Genomic DNA, 22,893 nt, shown 5'->3' on the forward strand with positions numbered 1-22,893 from the left:
CTGCAGGGGAGGCGACTATAAAACCCACCTGAAATGTGTCACCGAAGATGAGAAATATGGCGGCAAAGGCTTCGAAGCGAAAGCTAAGAAAGGGGAAGAGAAGCAGGTGCAGTGGATCCAGGTGAGGGGCCGGCGTGGACCGCTGCCAACAATCACTCATCCTCCATCGCAGAGTCTGATTATCAGTAACATGCACCATCCTTCTCAAAGAGGAACATTATAAATCGCTCAAAACTAGTATAACAAGAGATTTCTCCAAAATCATCACAAAATGTTACTTTTACTGACTGCCGCAGTCTCAGAATTATTCACACGCTTCATGACAAGCATGCTGTGCTGTGGGCATCGTGGAGCCCCCTCCGTGCTTTGCTGTAGGCAGGGTGTTCTTTCTACCATATACTTCATTCTTCCATCCCCGGACATTCCACTGATACATAAGCCTGAACAGTTCCAGCTACTTCATTGCTTTACAGAATAGGTCTCCAATGTGTATATGTATGTATATATATATATATATATATCTGTACTTTCATTATTATAACTAATGCAATGTATCACTGATTCCATTTGCCTGCTCTTATAATGGAGCAGAAAGATGGAATTTTCGACCAGATGTCTGAACTGTTCCTGGCAGGGCTTCCAATCCTGAGTTTAGATAAGATGACTTGCGGTGTTTCTTCCAAGGCCACGGTCAGTATTTGGTCAGTATTTTACATCAGTATGTGTAAGACAAAACCAGGTGAGGAACAATTAGAGGAAAAGTCTAATGGGAATACGTCACCACTTCTGCATTTCTCACCCACTCCTGATAATGGCTTACAAATACTGATGTAAAATGCTGACCAAATACTGATTGTGGGCTCTGCAGCTGGTGGATGCCGTGGTAGCAGTGTGGATGTCTGACCGCCGCTCTATTAATGCCTCATGGGGCTGCACTCTGTTGCGATAGGGAATGATTGGGTCGGCGGTTCGGCTTCCGATCTAGTGCGCCATGTATGTTACGGATACAAGTTTCCTGTACGGTTCACAGCGGCCGAACCCCTTACCGATCGCCTATCCTGATAGAAATGGATTTTCTAGAAGTTGTCATCATTTATTTCACACTTGTTTTCTTTCCTGTTTCAGAGGATACAAGAAGCGATGAAGAAGCCGACCATTAGCAGCGACGTAAGGGACATTTTAAATCAAATTAGTGCATTTGATAATGTTCCAAAAAAGAAGGCTAAATTCCAGGTGAGTCGTCCTCCCATCACACAATGTTCGGAGGGACCAATGATGAGGCTGGGGACCGGTCTGAGATTACTTATAGACCCTGTAAATAAGCTTTAGGGTATGTGCACACGTCAGGATTTCTTGCAGAAATTTTCCTGACGAAAACCGGACATTTCTGCCAGAAATCCGCATGCGTTTTTTTTTCGCGTTTTTTCATGCGTTTTTGACTCGTTTTTTGTGCGTTTTTTCTCGTTTTTTTCCAAATGCATAGAATTGCGGAAAATCCGCAAAATTAATGAATATGCTGCTTTTTTTTACTGCGATGTGTTATTTTAGCGGAAAAAAACACCATTTGCACAAAACATGCAGAATGCATTCCAAATGATAGGATGCATAATGTATGCATTTTTAACCCCTTCCCGACCCATGACGCCTATGTGGCATCATGGAATGATCGCATCCCTGCAGATCGGGTGAAAGGGTTAATTCCTATTTTACCCGATCTGCAGGGAGAGGGGGAGTTGTACTTCAGCCTAGGGGGGGTGGCTTTGCCCCCACGTGGCTACGATCGCTCTGATTGGCTGTTGAAAGTGCAACAGCCAATCAGAGCAATTTGCAATATTTCACCTATGAAAATGGTGAAATATTGCAATCCAGCCATGGCCGATGCTGCAATAGCATCTGCCATGGCTGGAAATCATGTTCTGGCCCCCCCCACCGCCCCCGATCTCCCCAGTCCTCCGTTCTGTCCGGTACCCCCCTCCGTCCCCCTGTTCGCTCCCCCGTGCTCCTGTCCGCTCCCCCATGCTCCTGTCCGCTCCCTGCGTCCTCCGATCCCCCCCCCTGTGCTCCGATCCACCCCCCCACCACCCCCCTCATACTTACCGAGCCTCCCGAAGTCGGTCCGTCTTCTCCCTGGGCGCCGCCATCTTCCAAGATGGCGGGCGCATGCTCAGTGCGCCCGCCGAATCTGCCGGCTGGCTGATTCATTACAGGTACATTTTGATCGCTGTGGTAGGTTCTATCACAGCGATCAAAATAAAAAAATAATAAATAAACCCCCCCCTTTATCACCCCCATAGGTAGGGACAATAATAAAATAAAGAAAATATTTTTTTTTCTTTTTCCACTAGGGTTAGAACTAGGGTTAGAACTAGGGTTAGGGGTAGGGTTAGGGTTACGGGTAGGGTTAGGGTTAGGGGTAGGGTTATGGCATGTGCACACAGAGCGGATCGGCCGCGGATCCGCAGCAGATCGGCCGCGGATCCGCAGCGGATCGGCCGCGGATCCGCAGCGGATCGGCCGCGGATCCGCAGCGGATCGGCCGCGGATCCGCAGCGGATCGGCCGCGGATCCGCAGCGGATCGGCCGCGGATCCGCAGCGGATCGGCCGCGGATCCGCAGCGGATCGGCCGCGGATCCGCAGCGGATCGGCCGCGGATCCGCAGCGGATCGGCCGCGGATCCGCAGCGGATCGGCCGCGGATCCGCAGCGGATCGGCCGCGGATCCGCAGCGGATCGGCCGCGGATCCGCAGCGGATCGGCCGCGGATCCGCAGCGGATCGGCCGCGGATCCGCAGCGGATCGGCCGCGGATCCGCAGCGGATCGGCCGCGGATCGGCAGCGGATCGGCAGCGGATCCGCAGCGGATCGGCCGCGGATCCGCAGCGGATTGGCCGCTGCGAATTCGTAGCAGTTTTACATCAGGTCTACAGTACCATGTACACCTAAGGAAAACCAAATCCACTGTGCCCATGGTGCGGAAAATTCCGTGCAGAAACGCTGCATTGTATTTTCCGCAGCATGTCAATTCTTTGTGCGGATTCCGCAGCGTTTTACACCTGTTCCTCAATAGGAATCCGCAGGTGAAATCCGCACAAAAAAACACTGGAAATCTGCTGTAAATCCGCAGGCAAAACGCAGTGCCTTTTACCTGCAGATTTTTCAAAAATCGTGCGGAAAAATCTCACACGAATCCGCAACGTGGGCACATAGCCTTAGGGTTAGGGTTGGAATTAGAGTTAGGGTTGGAATTAGGGCTAGGGTTTGAAATAGGGTTAAGATTAGGCTTGTGGTTAGGGTTACGGATAGGGTTAGGGGTGTGTTGGGGTTACAGTTGTGGTTAGGGTTGGGATTAGGGTTACGGTTGGGATTAGGGTTAGGATTAGGGTTGGAATTAGGGTTACGGTTGTGTTGCGGTTAGGGTTGTGGCTAGGGGTGTGTTGGGGTTAGGGTTGTGATTAGTGTTATGGCTACAGTTGGGATTAGGATTAGGGGTGTGTTGGGGTTAGTGTTGAAGTTAGAATTGAGGGGTTTCCACTGTTTAGGCACATCAGGGGTCTCCAAACGCAACATGGCGCCACCATTGATTCCAGCCAATCTTGCGTTCAAAAAGTCAAATGGTGCTCCCGCCCTTCCAAGCCCCGACGTGCGCCCAAACAGTGGTTTACCCCCACATTTGGGGTACCAGCGTACTCAGGACAAACTGGGCAACAACTGTTGGGGTCCAATTTCTCCTGTTACCCTTGCAAAAATAAAAAATTACTTGCTAAAACATAATTTTTGAGGAAAGAACAATTATTTTTTATTTTCACGGCTCTGCGTTATAAACTTCTGTGAAGCACTTGGGGGTTGAAAGTGCTCACCACACATCTAGATAAGTTCCTTCGGGGGTCTAGTTTCCAAAATGGGGTCACTTGTGGGGTGTTTCTACTGTTTAGGCACATCAGGGGCTCTGCAAATGCAATGTGACGCCCGCAGACCATTCCATCAAAGTCTGCATTTCAAATGTCACTACTTCCCTTCCGAGCCCTGACGTGTGCCCAAACAGTGGTTTACCCCCACATATGGGGTATCAGCGTACTCAGGAGAAACTGGACAACAACTTTTGGGGTCCAATTTCTCCTGTTACTCTTGCAAAAATAAAAAATTCTGGGCTAAAAAAATATTTTTGAGGAAAGGAAACACATTTTTTATTTTCACGGCTCTGCGTTATAAACTTCTGTGAAGCACTTGGGGGTTCAAAGTGCTCACTACACATCTAGATAAGTTCCCTTGGGGGTCTAGTTTCCAAAATGGAGTCAATTGTGGGGAGTTCCTACTGTTTAGGCACATCAGGGGCTCTGCAAACGCAACCTGACGCCCGCAGAGCATTCCATCAAAGTCTGCATTTCAAAACGTCACTACTTCCCTTCCGAACCCCGACGTGTGCCAAAACAGTGGTTTACCCCCACATATGGGGTATCATCGTACTCAGGAGAAACTGGACAACTTTTGGGGTCCAATTTCTCCTGTTACCCTTGGGAAAATAAAAAATTGTGGGCTAAAAAATCATTTTTGAGAAAAGAAAAATTATTTTTTATTTTCATGGCTCTGCGTTATAAACTTCTGTGAAGCACTTGGGGGTTCAAAGTGCTCACCACACATCTAGATTAGTTCCTTGGGAGGTCTAGTTTCCAAAATGGGGTCACTTGTGCGGGAGCTCCAATGTTTAGGCACACAGGGGCTCTCCAAACGCGACATGGTGTCCGCTAATGATTGGAGCTAATTTTCCATTCAAAAAGCCAAATGGCGTGCCTTCCCTTCCGAGCCCTGCCGTGCGCCCAAACAGTGGTTTACCCCCACATATGGGGTATCATCGTACTCAGGACAAACTGGACAACAACATTTGGGGTCCAATTTCTCCTATTACCCTTGGGAAAATAAAAAATTCTGGGCTAAAAATCATTTTTGAGGAAAGAAAAATTATTTTTTTATTTTCACGGCTCTGCGTTATAAACTTCTGTGAAGCACCTGGGGGTTATAAGTGCTCACTATGCATCTAGATAAGTTCCTTGGGGGGTCTAGTTTCCAAAATGGGGTCACTTGTAGGGGAGCTCCAATGTTTAGGCACACAGGGGCTCTCCAAACGCGACATGGTGTCCGCTAACGATTGGAGCTAATTTTCCATTCAAAAAGTCAAATGGCGCTCCTTCCCTTCCGAGCCTTACCATGTGCCCAAACAGTGGTTTACCCCCACATGTGAGGTATCGCTATACTCAAGAGAAATTGCCCAACAAAATTTAGGATCCATTTTATCCTGTTGCCCATGTGAAAATGAAAAAATTGAGGCTAAAATAATTTTTTTGTGAAAAAAAAAGTACTTTTTCATTTTTACGGATCAATTTGTGAAGCACCTGGGGGTTTAAAGTGTTCACCATGCTTCTAGATAAGTTCCTTGGGGGGTCTAGTTTCCAAAATGTGGTCACTTGTGGGGGAGCTCCAATGTTTAGGCACACGGGGGCTCTCCAAACGCGACATGGTGTCCGCTAAAGATTGGAGCCAATTTTTCATTCAAAAAGTCAAATGGCGCTCCTTCCCTTCCGAGCCCTGCCGTGCGCCCAAACAGTGGTTTACCCCCACATATGAGGTATCAGCGTACTCAGGACAAATTGGACAACAACGTTCGTGGTCCAGTTTCTCCTTTTACCCTTGGGAAAATAAAAAATTGTTGCTAAAAGATCATTTTTGTGACTAAAAAGTTAAATGTTCATTTTTTACTTCCATGTTGCTTCTGCTGCTGTGAAACACCTGAAGGGTTAATAAACTTCTTGAATGTGGTTTTGAGCACCTTGAGGGGTGCAGTTTTTAGAATGGTGTCACTTTTGGGTATTTTCAGCCATATAGAACCCTCAAACTGACTTCAAATGTGAGGTGGTCCCTAAAAAAAATGGTTTTGTAAATTTTGTTGTAAAAATGAGAAATCACTGGTCAAATTTTAACCCTTATAACTTCCTAGCAAAAAAAAAATGTGTTTCCAAAATTGTGCTAATGTAAAGTAGACATGTGGGAAATGTTATTTATTAACTATTTTGTGTCACATAACTCTCTGGTTTAACAGAATAAAAATTCAAAATGTGAAAATTGCGAAATTTTCAAAATTTTTGCCAAATTTCCGTTTTTTTCACAAATAAACTCAGAAATTATCGACCTAAATTTACCACTAACATGAAGCCCAATATGTCACGAAAAAACAATCTCAGAATCGCTAGGATCCGTTGAAGCGTTCCTGAGTTATTACCTCATGAAGGGACACTGGTCAGAATTGCAAAAAACGGCAAGGTCATGAAGGGGTTAATGAGTTTTTATAGCATTTTTATGGCGAAAAAAAGAGAAAAACCTGAACGTGTGCACATACCCTTAGTCTCCCATCACACCCTGCGCTAAGTGTGGCCGAGCTGAAAAGCAGCCAAAGATTAAGATCTGAGTAAAGTAAAACTTTTGCATAATAATATTGAGCACCGCTTTAACTGTCTGCAATATTTTTTTTCTTTTTTTCTAGAATTGGATGAAAAACAGTTTAAAGGTTCACAGTCCGGCTCTACAGGACAAAGTGTGGGGGATTTTTGAGGAAGCCATAAGTAATGTACGTACTGATGTGTGGGCTGTCTGGGGTGAGGGAGATTATTGTATGACATGCATTTATTTTTTTATGGTAATCAGTCATATTCAGGGACCTACCCCGGACGCCTCTTCACCGTATTGTTTGCTCCTCCCATACATGGCAGTGTTAGTCATGGACAGCCCACTGACTGCACTCTGATGCCGTCCGTGTCCTGAACGTGATTTTCACAGACGCATAGAATTGTATGGATAATTTTGATCCTTGACTCCGATTAAAAACAGACATGTTTCCGTAATTTTTTTTTTTTATTTATTTTTTTGCTGACAAAAAAAACATAGGCATATGAACAGTCCCCATGTTCCCTGCATGAAAATATGGACGTCTGAATGAGGCCTTAGTGTTCACTTTCCCCACACCTCCACTGCAGCGTAAAGTCAAGATTACACAGTTATCAATGGAAGCCATGACGCAAATGTGAACAGAACCTAAGTGCTTTTCTTCATGCATATTATTTGCAATATTCTGTTTACATCTTTGTTGTAGTTTCCCTTTATGACCCGGTGGACATATAATAGGAATCCAAAAATAATCTGTTGGATCTATTAAAATGTCAGTGGGGTTGTCCACTAAATCCCTTGTGAAACCTTAGGTTTTCCTCCAGTAAAATAATAACACTTATACTCGCCTCTGATGCTGGCACTGTTCCAGCGGTGTCAGCACCTGTCTCCTGGGGATCACATACCATTATTATGTCACGCGATCACTGCTGCCAATCAACGCTTCGCTTTCAGCTCCTTTGGACAAATCAAGACTTCTGAAGGAAGTGGGAGACCAATCTCGGCTCTCACTTCTTCAGATTATGTCTATAGGAAGGGAGAGTGAAGCCAGCGCTGATTGGCCACAACCATTCGACCCCCATGAGAGCCAGTGCCTACATCGGAGGTGACTATGGGTGTTATTACATCTATCTAGGAATATATATATATATATATATATATATATATATATATATATATATATATATATATATATATATATATATTTGTCAGTACTTCTAAATACAAGCAATTTGCTGCTTATTAAAATTTTCAGCCGTTCTTTGTTTATAGCTCATTGCCTTGGAGACCGACCACCGCTGCTAGATGCAGCATCCGCAGTGCTTAGAGGCTCTTTTCTATTGAGCACTATTTTGAAGCTGACCGGGATCGCCAGAGCATGGTGCTACCTCTTAATCCTGGCCAGCTTCAGCATATCACTACCAAGCTAGACCGCAGCGGTGGTCGGTCTCCTAGGCAACAAGCTGTAAACAATAGAAACATTGGTAATAGGTCAAGAATGGCTGCAAATTTTAATAAGCTGTAATTTCCAAAAGCGTGTTTACAGGGAATATCCATTTATGAAGATGGGAATAGCCCTTTAAACTTGTTGGAATTGATTATTTTGTAGCAGAAAAACAATGCAACAGAGACGGCCAACACTCTAGCAGGCGAGAGCAAGTCCGAGTCTTCAGCAGCCACAGAGGAAACTGAGAGGAAGAGTAAGCGGGAACGGAAGGAGGAAAGGCAGAAAAAGAATAAGAAAGAGAAAAAAGAACTAAATGAGGGAGAGCTGACGCAGAACGGAACAAAAAAGAAGGGGAAGAAGCGGAAGATGGAAGACGATATGCGAGATGGTGAGCAGGCTGCAGGAAAAAAGAAGAAAAAGCGGCAGCGGGAAAAGGAGGCTGAAGAAGAGGAAGCTCAATCGAAAAAGCATAAAAATTCACAAGGTACAAGGGGGGTTTATGGGAATTGGATGTTGATGGCTTTTCTTGCCACTTATTTCTATCTGGGAAACCTCGTTTTAATTTAATTCAAGTTACTGATTAGTGATGAGTGAACGTGCTTGGATAAGGTGTTATCTGAGCATGCTCGTGTGCTAACCGAGTGTCTTCGGCGTGCTCGAAAAATATGCTTGAGTCCCCGTGGCTGCATGTCTGGCGGCAGTTCAAAAGCCACAACAGAAGTTGTGATTGCCTGTTTGTTAGACAATCCCTGCAGGTGTTGCAGCTGTCGAACAACCACGAGACATGCAGCCTCGGGGACTCAAGCGTATTATTTGTGCACGCCGAAGACACTCGGTTAGTACATAGTACCTTATTCCAGCATGCTTGCTCATCACTATTACTCATATGTAAAGCAGCTTCAATGGTGAATTTTGGTTGGATGACGTCTGTTAAAACTGGTGCAAAAACATCAGTGTTTCACTATATAGTAAACAACCGTAGGAGACTTGCACCGAATGTAAAAATTTACAACTGTCAGAACGCGAAGTTTCTTCAATATTAAGTGTTGTCTGGCAAGCACCCTCCCCTACCAAAAAAAGTAACATACTACATGAGTCCACTAGGGAATTAGTGAGCATTACATCCTTAAATTACACAGCCTTCATTTCCCCACGTTCCTGTTATCCCGCCTCTCGTCCTCCCACAATGTTGGTAATCCGTGCTCTCAAGCACATAGTTGTGGGCTGACGTTTCTTAGGGGGGGTCTGTCTTGGACACTCAGCCAAGCTCCCATGTAATGTCATCACATCATATAGGTTTTATTTAGGGAAAAATAAGTGTCTACACACAGGGAGTTTATAGCTGTCAGTCAAGAAAAAAATCTGGAGCTCCGACCGCTGTAAAGACAAATTAACCAATTAATCGGTGCAGAATTTTGTATATTCAAATGTCTCAACGCTAAAAGGTGGAGATTGGAATACGCCGGTGTATCGCATGTGGGGAAAAACTGTACAGGCGCACAGTAGGTTATTTATTTATTTATCAATGAAGAGTTTTCTAGAAGAAATGCTCAGGAAATGTCCCTGCTGTGAGGATCTTTTTTATTTTTTTTTTTTGGCTACTCTTCCTGTAGTGTTTTTTGCAGACTTTTGATTGGGCTTTTTTTTTATTTTTATTTTTTTTAAGCAAATTACATCAGGAGCCACTGGGTGTTTTTGTTTTTAAAAACCTGAATCTGCGAAAAAAAACTCTTAAGTCTGAACAACAAAGTGGTTTTACAATAGAAAGGAAGAGTCTTTCAATTGTTTTGTTTTTGTTTGTTTTTTTTTTTATGTGACTTTTCAGCCATTTTTTAGAGTGGACTTGTAAAAAAAACAAAACACAGAATGGGACTAAAACACTGTAATCTAACGATGCTCGCTCTGTTCTGCTGCTTGCACTGATACCATAATTGCGGCACATGACAGCGATCACGAGGTTCTGCCTCATCGGAGCCCTGCGTTAGCTGTGACTGCGGATATTGCCTGCGCTGCTCCCGAAGATGACCGTGTGTCATGCTGTACCTGCAGACGGCGCATCCTGCTTCCTGGCCGTAATAGGTTATAAGTGGCAGTATTGCACATTATATACAGGAAACCTCACAGATTCCTTGAAAACTTTTGTTTAAAGGTGTGTGTGTGTGTGTGTTTTTTTTTTAAATAAACTCTGTCTTTCAGCAGCAGTTTGTTTAAAAACGAAAACAAAATACTAAATGTTCTTCCCTCACCCTCCCCAGGTCCAGCACTGAGTCTCAACCGCTGATCCCAGTGTCTGTCATTGATGCCTCACATCAACAGCACTGCAGCCAATCTGTGAGCTCAGGGACTCTGCCCGAGTTGACGGCACAAGCTGCTAAGCTAACTGATTGGCTGCAGCAGATATAACGGACGCCAGGAGCAGCGGTGGAGACTCCGTGGTGGAAGCACAGTTACTGACCCAGGCATAAGGGTTTTCCCAAATCAGAAAACCCCTTTCAGTGATTGCATAAGACACTGCATGTAAACTTTTGAAAACTGTTTACATTTTTAGGTTTTTACATCCTATATTGATTTTATTCCAAGGTGATGAAGAGGAGGCAGAAGAGAACGGCGCCGAAGAAAATGGTGAAGAGGAGAGCGGTAAAACGGGTAAGGCTCCTTAAGGTTACATTCAGACGAGCGCTGAACTCTATCATCTACTCGGCTGCCATTTTTATATGCACGAGTCTGGTCTGTAGATCTATTTTTTTTTCTCTTTCCGTGGAGACCTGATGTTGCGTTGCACCAGCACATGGGCTGTCAAATGTCCGTGTGCTTACTGTGTGCTCGATGGCCTGAAAAATATTGCATCCCTGTTATTTACATCACAGCTCTCTTAGCTGAGAGTTTTAGTTATTGCAATAAACTTGTTTATTTTATTTTATTTTTTTCTTTTTGTTTGTAGGTAAATTTAACTGGAAGGGAACAATCCGGGCCCTGCTGAGACAGGCTCCTGACAATGAATTGGCCATTAAGAAACTCAGGAAAAAGGTAAGCGCCCGGCTGCCATGCTAACCCATCGGTCCACTGCGTTTGCATTTTAAATGCTGCTGATTGACGCTACCTTTGTAGTCAAAGATGACCATGACTTCAGTATATAGTTTCGGATGATCGCAGGTTCACGTTTTGAAAAAAACGTAACGCCACATCCCTACAAGTCGGAGTTATTAAAATCTAAAATGAATTGGCCTGATTGGTCAACACTAATGAGAAAAAAATAACTAAAAAGGGCAGAATTTTTTTTGGAAACTCAAGGAGTGTTTTATTTCCCTTCCAATAATTGGGGAAATAATGCGTGCCAATTTTTTCACAGCATTCTCGCTTACCTTGAAAATCATAATTCAAAGCCATTTTTTTTCTATCCACAGTCTAAGCATTGTAAAATAAACCCCCCAAAAACAGCAAAATTGCATTTTTTATTTATTTTTTTTACTTGAAATCTGTTTCCCAGTACATTGAACATCAATAATCATTTTAACAATCAAAGCTGCAGTTCGTCCAACAAAAAACCATCCCCCCCATACATCTGTGAATAGAAAAATAAAAAAAGTTATGTCTCTTGGATGAAAAGGAAGAAAGAAACTAAACGAAAGCGCATAAATGAAAAATCGCCCAATCTTGAAAGCGTTACTATGGATAAATTATTTCCATTAATACATGTATGGGCTGTATGAGGAGCAACGCATTCGTTTCCCCCCATTATTACAAGTAATGGCGTATTGCTAGGATGTACGATCACTTGTTGATCGGAGGGGATCTGAATGCTGCGACTTCCACTGATCCGAAGTCTGTAGGCTCTGCAGCACAGCCCCTTATGGACGCAGCCGTTTTGAATTCTTGTGCTTTAGTTTTTTTTTTTCTCCCTTTTTGAAAAAAAAAAAACTGCATTTTTTATTTTTCTGTCTACTGCTTGTGGAAAACCATTCACTTTACCGTATAATGCAGTGATTTTCAACCAGTGTTCCGCGGCACACTAGTGGTCGGGTGTGCCGCGGGGAAAGTTCCCCAAACTATGGTGCCCCCTTTGTTTTGTTCCCCGGCAATGCGCAGCGATGCGCAGTCACGGAATAACACATGCGCGAGCTTTGAACGCTCGCGCGACTTAATGACGTCACCGAGGCCGGCGCGTCATCCTGAGAGCGGAGAGACTCTCGCATTTGCCCGCCGCCAAGGTAATGCCCGCCATTAATGCTGTGTATAATCATTAAGTCAGCAACAGCTCATTAACAGTTAATCAGCTGTTGCTGACTATATGAGCTTTTGCCTGAGTATATGAACTGTTGGCAGAATACTCAGCATATAAGCTGGTACTTTTAGTACCTGGCAGAGGTCCTTTAAGTGTGGCAGATAATGTAATACTCTTCTATTTTAGTGTGTGGCTGCGCACACTATCTCAGCAGTGATGGAGAAGTATTTGAGAATGGAAAAGGCAAATGCCGAACAGGACCCTGGACACAATTCTAACCCAGATGAAGGCCCTAGTATGAGAGGTCGACAAAAGAAAAAAGACAAGACGGTGAGCTCAAGGCAATACAGTGAAAGCTATCTTTCATTTGGATTTACTTTCACTGGAGATGCGACAGCACCAACACCACTGTGCTTGGTGTGTGGTGAGAAGCTATCCAATAGCGCCATGGTGCCAAGCAAGCTTAAACGCCATCTCCAAACAAAACACCCTTCCGTTCAAAACAAGCCGATGGAGTATTTTGTACGCTTACGTACAAACAATGAGAAAGGGGCAACTTTTTTGAGAAAAAGCACAAAGGTAAATGAGAGAGCCCTCAAAGCTAGCTACATTGTTGCTGAACTCATAGCTAAATCAAAAAAGTCACACACTGTGGCAGAAACATTAATACTGCCAGCTTGTAAAGCTATTGTAAATGAGATGCTTGGCCCTGACGCAGCCAAAGAGATAGCTAAAGTGCCTCTCTCTGATAACACAATTGCCAGACGGATTGATGAAATGTCTGCGGACATTGAAACAGTTGTTTTGGAAAAGGTGCTGATCAGTAAGAAATTTGCCTTGCAACTTGATGAGTCGACGGATATCACTGGACATTGTCAGCTGTTGGCCAATGTGCGTTTTGTGGATGGAGAAGCCATTAGAGAAAACTTCCTATTTTGCAAGGCACTGCCAGAAAAATCAACAGGAGAGGTAATATTCCAGGTCACATCGGAATATCTTGATAAAAGTGGGCTTACATGGGAAAACTGCACAGGTGTCTGCACTGATGGAGCCGCAGCCATGGTCGGGCGCATCAAAGGCTTTGTAAGTAGGGTTAAAGAAAGAAACCCAGATGTTCTTGTTACCCACTGTTTCTTGCACCGTGAGGCCCTCGTTGCAAAGACCTTACCAGCAGATCTAGCTCCCGGGTTGGATGATGTTGTGCGCATAGTGAACGTTGTGAAGACGCGACCTTTGAGATGTCGCTTATTTGCGTCTTTGTGTACAGAAATGGGAGCGGAACATAAAATCTTATTGCTCCACACGGAGGTCAGGTGGCTGTCACGCGGCAAAGTGCTGGCCCGTGTGTATGAGTTGCGAGAGGAACTTAAAATATTTCTGACAAACGAGAGGTCCGATTATTCAAAGCTGCTTGCAAGTGATGAGTGGTGTGCAAAGCTGGCATACCTGGCTGATATATTTCAATATCTGAATGAACTAAACACACAGATGCAAGGCCGAAATGAAAACCTGCTTACAAGCACTGATAAAATGAACGGATTCTGTTTAAAGTTGCAGCTCTGGCAGCAACATGTGCAGGGTGGCAACCTTCAGATGTTCCCGTCACCGAGAAACTGCATGATGACAACACTGCTGCAATGTGCGAGGTGATTGGCAGACATTTGAAAACTCTTGAGGAGAAGTTAACGTTTTATTTCTCTTCAACCTTCACAGAATGCCTTGACTGGGTTAGGGACCCATACAGCTCATTATCCGTTGCTGGAAAGGACATGACTTTAAAGGAGCAAGAGGAACTCATTGAACTGAAGCAAGATCGCGGTTTAAAGCTAAAGTTTGCTGATCTTCCTTTTGACAGTTTTTGGTTATCTGTTGCCAAGGAGTTCCCCATTCTGGCCAACAAAGCTATTTTGACATTGCTCCCATTTTCGACCACATATCTATGTGAGCTGGGCTTCTCAAGCTTGACTGCGATAAAAACTAAAAACAGGGAGAGACTGAGAACTGTTGAGGAAGAGCTTTGTGTGTGTCTTTCCACCATTCCTGCCAGGATATCCCTTTTGTGTTTATCGAAACAGGCCCAGGTTTCACACTGAGTGAGTATAAATACATTTAGGCCCCATACACACGTTCAGGAATTGATGCAGAAAATTCCTGTGAAAATCCGGACATTTCTGCCAGATTTCCGCATAAAAACCGCATGCGTTTTTTTGCGCGTTTTTGACGCGTTTTTGACGCGGTTTTTCCCAAACATTTCCCAATGCATTAGACAGTGGGAAAACCGCGAAAAAACCGCAAAATTAATGAGCATGTCCGGTTTTTTACCGCAATGCGTTTTTCATGCGGAAAAACGCACATCATGTGCACAGAAATTGCGGATTTCATTAAAAATGATAGGATGCTTAATGTATGCAGATTATTTGCGGTTTTATAGCGTTTTTATAGCGCAAAAACGCTAAAAAAACGCAAATAATCTGCACTGTGTGAACATAGCCTTAGAATCTATATTATTAACTATATGTAGAATATGTACTGTTTTAGTGTCATTTTGTGCCATTTTGGTTGGTGGTGTGCCCCGGGATTTTTTAAGTATAAAAAGTGTGCCGCGGCTCAAAAAAGGTTGAAAATCACTGGTATAATGTACTGAAAAACAGGAAAGTAAACTCAAGTGAAAAGAGAAGGAAAAAAAATCCTGGTCCACTTTAGTAGTCCATGACCAGAGTTGAGCGAATTTGATTGGGTCCCTGCTTATTTGGTAAGGTATAGCACTTACTGAATAATCTGCGAAGGGAACCCTCATACATGGATCACTCCGGTGCCGCAGCTGCATGCTTCGCAGCTGTGTCACAGCACATGCATAAAGAGCCTGTTTGTTGCTGCGACACATGCAGCTGCGGAGCCGCACAGCCGATCAGCCAGAGCAATCCAGGAAGCCGGGTTCCCTCTGCAGCTTATTCGGTAAGTGCTATAGCTTGCCAAATAAGGCTACTTTCACACATCAGGTTTTCGCCGTCAGGCTAAATCCGGCTAATTTAAAAAAAAAAAAACGGATCAGGCGAATGTTGCCGCCGGATCAGGTTTTTTTTTTCCCATAGACTTGTATTAGTGCCGGATTGCATCGGATGACATTGCGTTTCGTCCGGTTTTCGCCGGATCCGGCAAATCTGCCGCTTCCGGTTTCTTGAAAAAACGTCCATTGCAACTTTTTTTGTCTCCGGTGAAAAAGCCTGAAGCGCCGGATCTGGCGCTTCCGGCTGTTTGCTACAATGAAAGCCTATGGGAGCCGGAAGGTGCCGGATCAGGAAAAAGGCGGATCCGGCGGCCTGATCCAGTTTTTTAAACTGAGCATGCTCCAAATTTTTTTTTTATCCAATACTCTAGATAGGCTAGCCGGATCCGTAAAAAAAAAACGGATCCGTCACATCAGTTTTTCCCGTCTCCCATGACAGCACACCTGAGAGAGGGATCCGCCCAGTCAGGACAGGAAACCTACTGAAATAAAAGGGCGGTACCTCTCCCTCGCTTCAGTTGGGTTTCCTGTCCTGATGGGAACCCCTTGTGCTGAAGAACGGCGGTTCGATTTTATTGACAGAAGATCTTCTTACCCGCTCCTGTCCCGGCACTGGAAGCACAGGCAGGGCGCCTGTATGTCGGCCTTCAGGAGCGGTAGCGCCGTTCGCAGATCCCATAGGGCTCTTGCGCACGTGCGGGCGTCGGTCCGGCACAGTCCGGACTCCTGGGGCCGGTCTCTGTCCGCCACGCCGCTCTCTCCCCCTTAGCTGGGCCACTTCCGGGTGCGCGGCTGACGTTGCGCGCAAGGTACGCTGGGAGTGGGCGTGCCCGCGTGACGTCAGACCGGCGTGCCGGATCCAAGATGGCGGCGCCCATGCAGAGAACGCCGGTAACGCCACAGGCTACCCGGCGGTATCCAGGGGGAAGGAAAAAGAGCGCAACGGTCACCGGAAGAGGTGGAGAGCACGAGTACCCTTTATTAAGGGAGAAATAACGCTGGAACAACGCTCATTTCCATACAGCTATTCCAGACATGGAGGATCGTATGGAACTCCAGCAGCAGCAGCAGCCTTTACAGCAGCAGCAGCAGCAGCGTGAGCCCCTGTCAAGTGATACGCCTGCTCACCAGCGTACCAAAAAGGATAGCCGCTCGAGCGCAAGGAGTGGCAAACGCCCTGGTCGGTCGTCTCAGGATTCTACCCCCAGAAGAATCGTTCCACGTGCTCCTAGTCCGCCTCAGATTCCGGTACCGTTTGTGGTCAGCGGGTGGTGAGTGATCTACGTGAATGTCACCCTGGTGGTAATAGGCTACATTTTCTGTTTACTTGGCAGGCGCCGAGGAAGGCTAGCTCCAAGACCAGGAATAAGGAATGTGCCCTCTGTAGAGCTCCGTTGGCAGTCCAGTGGCAGAAAAGTCTTTGCTTAGATTGTATTCAAAAAACCATCCAGGAAGAAACCCCTGACTTTGCCTCTACTCTAAGGGCAATAATTAGAGCAGAAGTAGAAGGCTCTGTTAAAGCGGCCCTTAAGAAAAAGGGTAGTAGAGACCCAGAACCAGTTTCCGCGTCGGAGGTTTCTCATTCTGAAGAGGAATATCAGGAGGATCCATTGTCTCCCTGCTCCTCCGCCTCTAAGTCCCCTGGCTCCTCTTCAGATAGTGATATTGGGGGGCGTCCATGCTTTCTTACCGAAAACATGGACAAACTGGTTAAAGCCGTTAGAGCTTCTATGGGCCTAAAAGATGAGAAGACAGCCAAATCCCTGGAGGACATTATGTTCGGGGGGTTGGAGGAAAAAAGAAAACGTACGTTTCCCGTTAACTCCAAAATAAAAGCCCTTATTGAAAAAGAATGGAAAAAGCCGGAAAAATCGGGTAATCTGCCCTCGGCTTCTAAAAGACGTTACCCCTTTGAGGAAAAAGATTCAGAGACTTGGGATAAAGTGCCTAAGATTGATGGCGCAGTAGCAAAATCTTCTAAAAAGCTATCCCTTCCCTTAGAGGACTCTGGAGTATTAAGGGACCCCTTAGATAAAAAGGCGGACGGTTTCTTAAGACACACCTGGGAAGCAACCGCAGGCGCTCTGAAACCTGCAATTGCAGGAACCTGTGTGTCTCGTTCCCTTATTGTTTGGCTACAGCAAATAGAGGAGCAGTTGACATCTAAAGCTCCAAGGGACGAAATTTTATCTAATGTGACTATGGCTAAAGGGGCAGCCGCCTTTATAGCAGATTCATCAGCAGATTCCGTAAGGTTGGCGGCCAGAGCTGCAGGTTTATCCAATGCAGCTAGGCGTGCTCTCTGGTTAAAGGGGTGCCCGGGAGACCTGCCCTCAAAAAACAGACTCTGTTCTATACCTTGTGATGGCCATTTCCTCTTCGGTAAAAAGTTGGAGGACATTCTGGAAAAAGCCGGTGACAGGAAAAAGGGTTTTCCTCGCTTTCCAGTGGACTTTAGAAGGCCTTATTTTCGGAGGGGCAAATTTAGTAGAGGCCGCCCCCCGGGAGACAGAAGGGGCTGGGACTCCAGAGACAAAAGGGGATCTGGATATATGTTTAAAGGTCCCTCAACTTCAACTAAAAAGCCCTCCCAATGACGCCAGGCCAGTAGGGGGGAGGCTTTCATCTTTTTTCCCAGCCTGGGTAAACATCTCCCCCTCTCATTGGGCTCTGATGGTGGTCAAAGACGGCCTAAAAATAGATTTTGTTTATCCACCGCGACGGACTTTTATTTCAACACCCCAAAGAAAAACCCCGGAAGAGCAGCTAGCCTTGGAAACAGAGGTACTAGAGCTGGTTTCAAAACGTGTTTTGATAGAAGTCCCGTGCAAGGAACAGGGAAAAGGTTTTTATTCCCCTCTTTTTTTGATAAAAAAACCAGACGGGTCACTAAGAACTATCGTCAATCTAAAACGCCTCAATCAATCGGTAGTAAACTGTTCCTTCAAAATGGAGTCTGTAAATACAGCGATAAAACTCTTGTTCCCACAGTGCTTCATGGCAGCTATCGATTTAAAAGACGCCTATTATCACGTCCCAATTCATCAAGATTTTCAAAAATTCCTAAGGGTAGCGGTTTATGTCCAAGGTTGTCTCAGGCACTATCAGTACACTGCCCTCCCGTTCGGCCTGTCAATAGCGCCAAGAATTTTTACCAAGCTGATGTCAGAGGTCATGTCCTTCCTCCGCTCACGGGACGTGGTAATTGTTCCATATCTGGACGACTTCCTGATAATAGGGAACTCAGCGGCGCACTGCCTGTCACAAATAGAAGAGGTTATGACGACACTAGAATTGCTGGGGTGGAAAATAAATCTTGCCAAATCAAGGTTGACGCCGGAGCCGGTTCAGTCCTTTCTAGGCCTGGTTCTGGACTCCGGGCGTCAGCTTTGTCTTCTACCAGAAAACAAGCTGGTCAAAATCCAAAATCTTGTGGAAACAGCAATTCAACACCCTGTAATGACTTTGAGAAAAGCAATGTCCTTGCTGGGCTCTCTGACGTCCTGTATACCCGCAGTAAGATGGGCTCAATTCCACCTAAGATTATTACAGTGGGAGGTCCTGTCGGCGCAAAAACTGTTAAAAGGGCGTTTAGAGGGCAAGCTGTGTCTTTCATTGGGGGTAACGGATTCGCTAAAATGGTGGACCATAAGAAATCATTTAACATCTGGGGTCCAGTGGGTAACTCCGATAGAACAGGTCATCACCACAGACGCAAGCGGTACAGGATGGGGAGCTCATTTAGGGACTCTCTCTGTTCAGGGATCGTGGTCCCATCTAGAGTCACAACAAGCGTCAAATTTAAGGGAATTATGGGCCGTAGAAAGAGCTGTGAAACACTTCCTTCCCATCATTCAGGGCCACCATACCAGGGTCATGTCGGACAATCGCGCAGTGGTGGCATATATCAACCACCAAGGGGGGACGAGATCCCCTTCCCTAATGAAGTCAGCGTCTGTCCTCCTACAAATAGCAGAACACCACCTGCTATCCCTCTCTGCTCTTCACATAAGGGGAATCGAGAATTCGAGAGCAGACTACCTAAGTCGCAAGGCACTGAGGCAGGGGGAGTGGTCTTTAAATCCCCGGGTCTTTCAAGAGATAGTGCAGGCCTGGGGCTTACCTGTGATAGATTTGTTTGCCACTCTAAACAACAGGAAGGTAGACAGGTTCTGTTCACTAGACCCGAGGGAGAATCCCTTCGCAGTAGATGCCCTGCAGATTCAATGGGATTTCAGTCTCGCGTATGTGTTTCCACCAATAGCAATGATACCAGCAGTAGTGAGGAAAATCAGAATGGAGCAAGCGAGAGTAATATTGATTGCTCCATTTTGGCCGAAAAGACCTTGGTTCTCCCTCCTGAGACAAATGTCTATAACCGATCCGTGGATCCTACCAGAGATTCCGGACCTACTAACCCAGGGCCCAATATGCCACTCTCAGGTGAAGGGCTTCCATCTTGCAGCCTGGAATTTGAGAGGGCATTACTAAGTAGGCGGGGGTTTTCGCCGGGGTTAGTTTCCACCTTATTAAAAAGTAGAAAACCAGTAACATCTAGAATTTATGGTAGAACGTGGAAAAAGTTTCTGGATTTTTCGGGGCAACCTTTGGGGGACAAGGCTCCTGTGGGTACCATCTTAGAATTTTTACAAGCGGGTTTACAACTGGGGTTGGCAACCAATACACTCAAGGTCCAGGTGTCGGCATTAGGTGCCTTATATAATTGCAATCTTGCCTCCAATAGATGGGTGTCCCGCTTTATTAAATCCTGTAGTAGGTCTAGACCGATAAAAATTCAGAGACTTCCCCCGTGGGATTTAAATCTGGTATTAAATGCTCTAACCAATAGTCCATTTGAACCCCTGCAGGAATCATCATTAAAGATACTCACTCTTAAAACGGTACTCCTGGTTGCGTTAACATCAGCCCGTAGGGTGAGTGATTTACAGGCCCTGTCCGTCTCCCCTCCTTACACGCAAATTTTTGATGACAGGGTAGTACTCAGACCAGATCCGGCATACCTTCCAAAGGTTGTACTTAAATTTCATAGAAGTCAAGAGATTGTGTTGCCCTCCTTTTGTAATAATCCTAGGAACCCAGGGGAGGAAAAATTTCATACACTGGATGTGAGGAGGGCTATTGTGCAGTACATATCCTTGACTAATCAGTGGAGAAAAGATCAATCCCTTTTCGTAGCCTTCCAGGGTAGTAGGAAAGGATATGGGGTATCCAAGTGTACTATTGCCAGGTGGATTAGGGAGGCTATTTCCTTATCCTATGCTTCCTGTGGCGCCCCGATCCCTGATGGCATCAAGGCTCACTCCACCAGGGCCGTGTCTACTTCCTGGGCTGAAAAAGCAGAGGTATCGATAGATCAAATTTGTAAAGCCGCTACCTGGTCCTCTCCGTCTACCTTCTTTAGACACTACCGGCTAGATCTATCCTCCTCGTCTGATCTTACCTTTGGTAGAAGGGTGCTACAAGCGGTGGTCCCTCCCTAAGGTGTTCTTTCTCCAAAAATCTCTCAGGTGTGCTGTCATGGGAGACGGGAAAACACCAAGGTTACTTACCGGTAGCCGGTTTTTCCGGAGCCCATGACAGCACCTGTATATTCCCTCCCTTCTTTTTTCACCCTTTGGTGCGCACTTTTTAGCTGGGTGTATTTTGTTATATTTATAATGTGGTGATGGATTACCATGTACTAACCAAAAGGGCCTCTCATGCTCTGGAAAACCAACTGAAGCGAGGGAGAGGTACCGCCCTTTTATTTCAGTAGGTTTCCTGTCCTGACTGGGCGGATCCCTCTCTCAGGTGTGCTGTCATGGGCTCCGGAAAAACCGGCTACCGGTAAGTAACCTTGGTGTTTTCAAAATCTGCACCGGATCCAGGTTTTCCAACATTCGCCGGATTTAGCCTGACACTGAAAACCTGATGTGTGAAAGTAGCCTGAGAGGGAACCTGAGCAAATTCACTCTACTCTATCCATGACCACTAAACGGCAGCCTTGTGAACCGCCTCCTATTTGCCACCATTCCTGATGCCCCTTCTGATTTTTGGTTATACCGATGATGTCACACCGGACCCACTAATCGGCAGCGGCACCGGGGGTCCAGCTGGTAGGAGGTGGTTCGTTCCGATAACTATGGGTTATTGTATTTGCTGGTCCATGTTCCTGCGAATCTATTTACTCATCTATTTTTTTTTCTCTTCTAGGTCATTGCACAGTATTGTGCGATATCCTCCGAGCATCACAAGTCTGAAGAGGAGCTTCTCGCTACCTTCAACAAGAAAATACAGAAGAACCCAAAATTTAGAGTATTAAAAGAGAGAGTAAAGCTAGTAAAATAAATGCAGAGCGATGTACTGTTCTCCCACCATTGTTCTCAGATGATCATTTTAGGCAGATGTGTTTTGAAACTTATTCCCTTTTTATTTTGTACACTTGTGTTCACAGTACGAGCACGGATCGGCCGTCGGTCTCCTGACCCAAATTGAACAGCCCCACTGGTATGAGATTGTTGCGCTTTGGGTCCATAGACCCGCGACGGGTCCATACAGCTTGGTGTGTACTCAGATTGAAACGTGGGTGTGTAATACTTCCAAAGCAATGGTGATAGAGGGGTAAGAAAAATCACCTCCATCAGTTCAGTGGCCGACCGTTATCTACGTATGAGCCGTTATACTGCGTTTTGATGTGAAAGAGTTTTATGACCAGTTGTGTCCAAAAAATGTTATTTTGACCTCATAGATGCTGCTCTCATCCTGGACTTGTATGTTTTTATTCATCACCAGTTGATATTTTATAGTTACCTTAAATTAAAGGTTTTTTCGAAGATTTACACTGTGTTGTTTGCCACAAAAAGAAGAACCTGTTTGCTGAAAGAAGCAATTCTCATGCTCTAATGATGCGTAGAATTACTGTAAGACGTCTGTGTACTTGGCTGTTTTCACATTTTCATCGGAGAATAGTGGTCCCAGAATCCGTGTGCGAAGAGGTGTGCACCAAACGCTGATTTTTGTATCGTGCAATGGCAATCGGTGCAGCTCGTGTGACTTTTCTGCGCGCCGCTACCTGCCCTTCTTCTGCGCGCCGCTACCTGCCCCTCTTCTGCGCGCCGCTACCTGCCCTTCTTCTGCGCGCCGCTACCTGCCCTTCTTCTGCGCGCCGCTACCTGCCCTTCCTCTGCGCGCCGCTACCTGCCCTTCCTCTGCGCGCCGCTACCTGCCCTTCCTCTGCGCGCCGCTACCTGCCCTTCCTCTGCGCGCCGCTACCTGCCCGTCCTCTGCGCGCCGCTACCTGCCCTTCCTCTGCGCGCCTCTACCTGCCCTTCCTCTGCGCGCCTCTACCTGCCCTTCCTCTGCGCGCCTCTACCTGCCCTTCTTCTGCGCGCCTCTACCTGCCCTTCTTCTGCGCGACGCTGCCTGCCCTTCTTCTGCGCGACGCTGCCTGCCCTTCTTCTGCGCGACGCTGCCTGCCCTTCTTCTGCGCGACGCTGCCTGTCCTGCTCCCAGTCACAGGGAAACACGCTTCTTCAGACATGATTCAAATGGCCGACTACGCTCCTATCCTGTAGGCAATTACTATTGAGTAGATGCTGTTGCTTTTTCTTTTTGTTTATGAAGGTGTTCTTCTGGAGAAACAAGTTATCACGTGTCCACAGGTTAGGTGATAACTCGTTAATCTGTGAAAAAATTCTGCACACACTTTCTCCTTTTGGACAATCTGTGAAAATTGGACTAGACTCAGATGTCATCTGATAACCAAAGACTTGTATTACCAATTTT

The 22,893-nt window shown here is 45.8% G+C and overlaps 1 protein-coding gene across 2 annotated transcripts in view; it reads left to right on the forward strand.

Annotated features, from left to right (window-relative positions):
- LYAR (Ly1 antibody reactive) overlaps positions 1–21,943 on the forward strand; it is a 22,480-nt gene extending 537 nt beyond the window's left edge. Inside the window, exons 3-9 of one of the 2 annotated variants that reach the window (XM_077280140.1) lie at positions 7–121; positions 1,126–1,233; positions 6,533–6,616; positions 8,042–8,363; positions 10,460–10,525; positions 10,821–10,906; positions 21,322–21,943. In XM_077280140.1, coding sequence (XP_077136255.1) covers positions 7–121; positions 1,126–1,233; positions 6,533–6,616; positions 8,042–8,363; positions 10,460–10,525; positions 10,821–10,906; positions 21,322–21,456 — 916 coding nt within the window. In that variant the 3' untranslated portion in view covers positions 21,457–21,943. The remainder of the gene's footprint in view (positions 1–6; positions 122–1,125; positions 1,234–6,532; positions 6,617–8,041; positions 8,364–10,459; positions 10,526–10,820; positions 10,907–21,321) is intronic. The other variant, XM_077280141.1, reaches the window with a different exon arrangement.
- Positions 21,944–22,893: the final 950 nt, after the last annotated feature.

Source organism: Ranitomeya variabilis, chromosome 1 (genome assembly GCF_051348905.1).
Source record: "Ranitomeya variabilis isolate aRanVar5 chromosome 1, aRanVar5.hap1, whole genome shotgun sequence".
NCBI lineage: Eukaryota > Metazoa > Chordata > Amphibia > Anura > Dendrobatidae > Ranitomeya > Ranitomeya variabilis.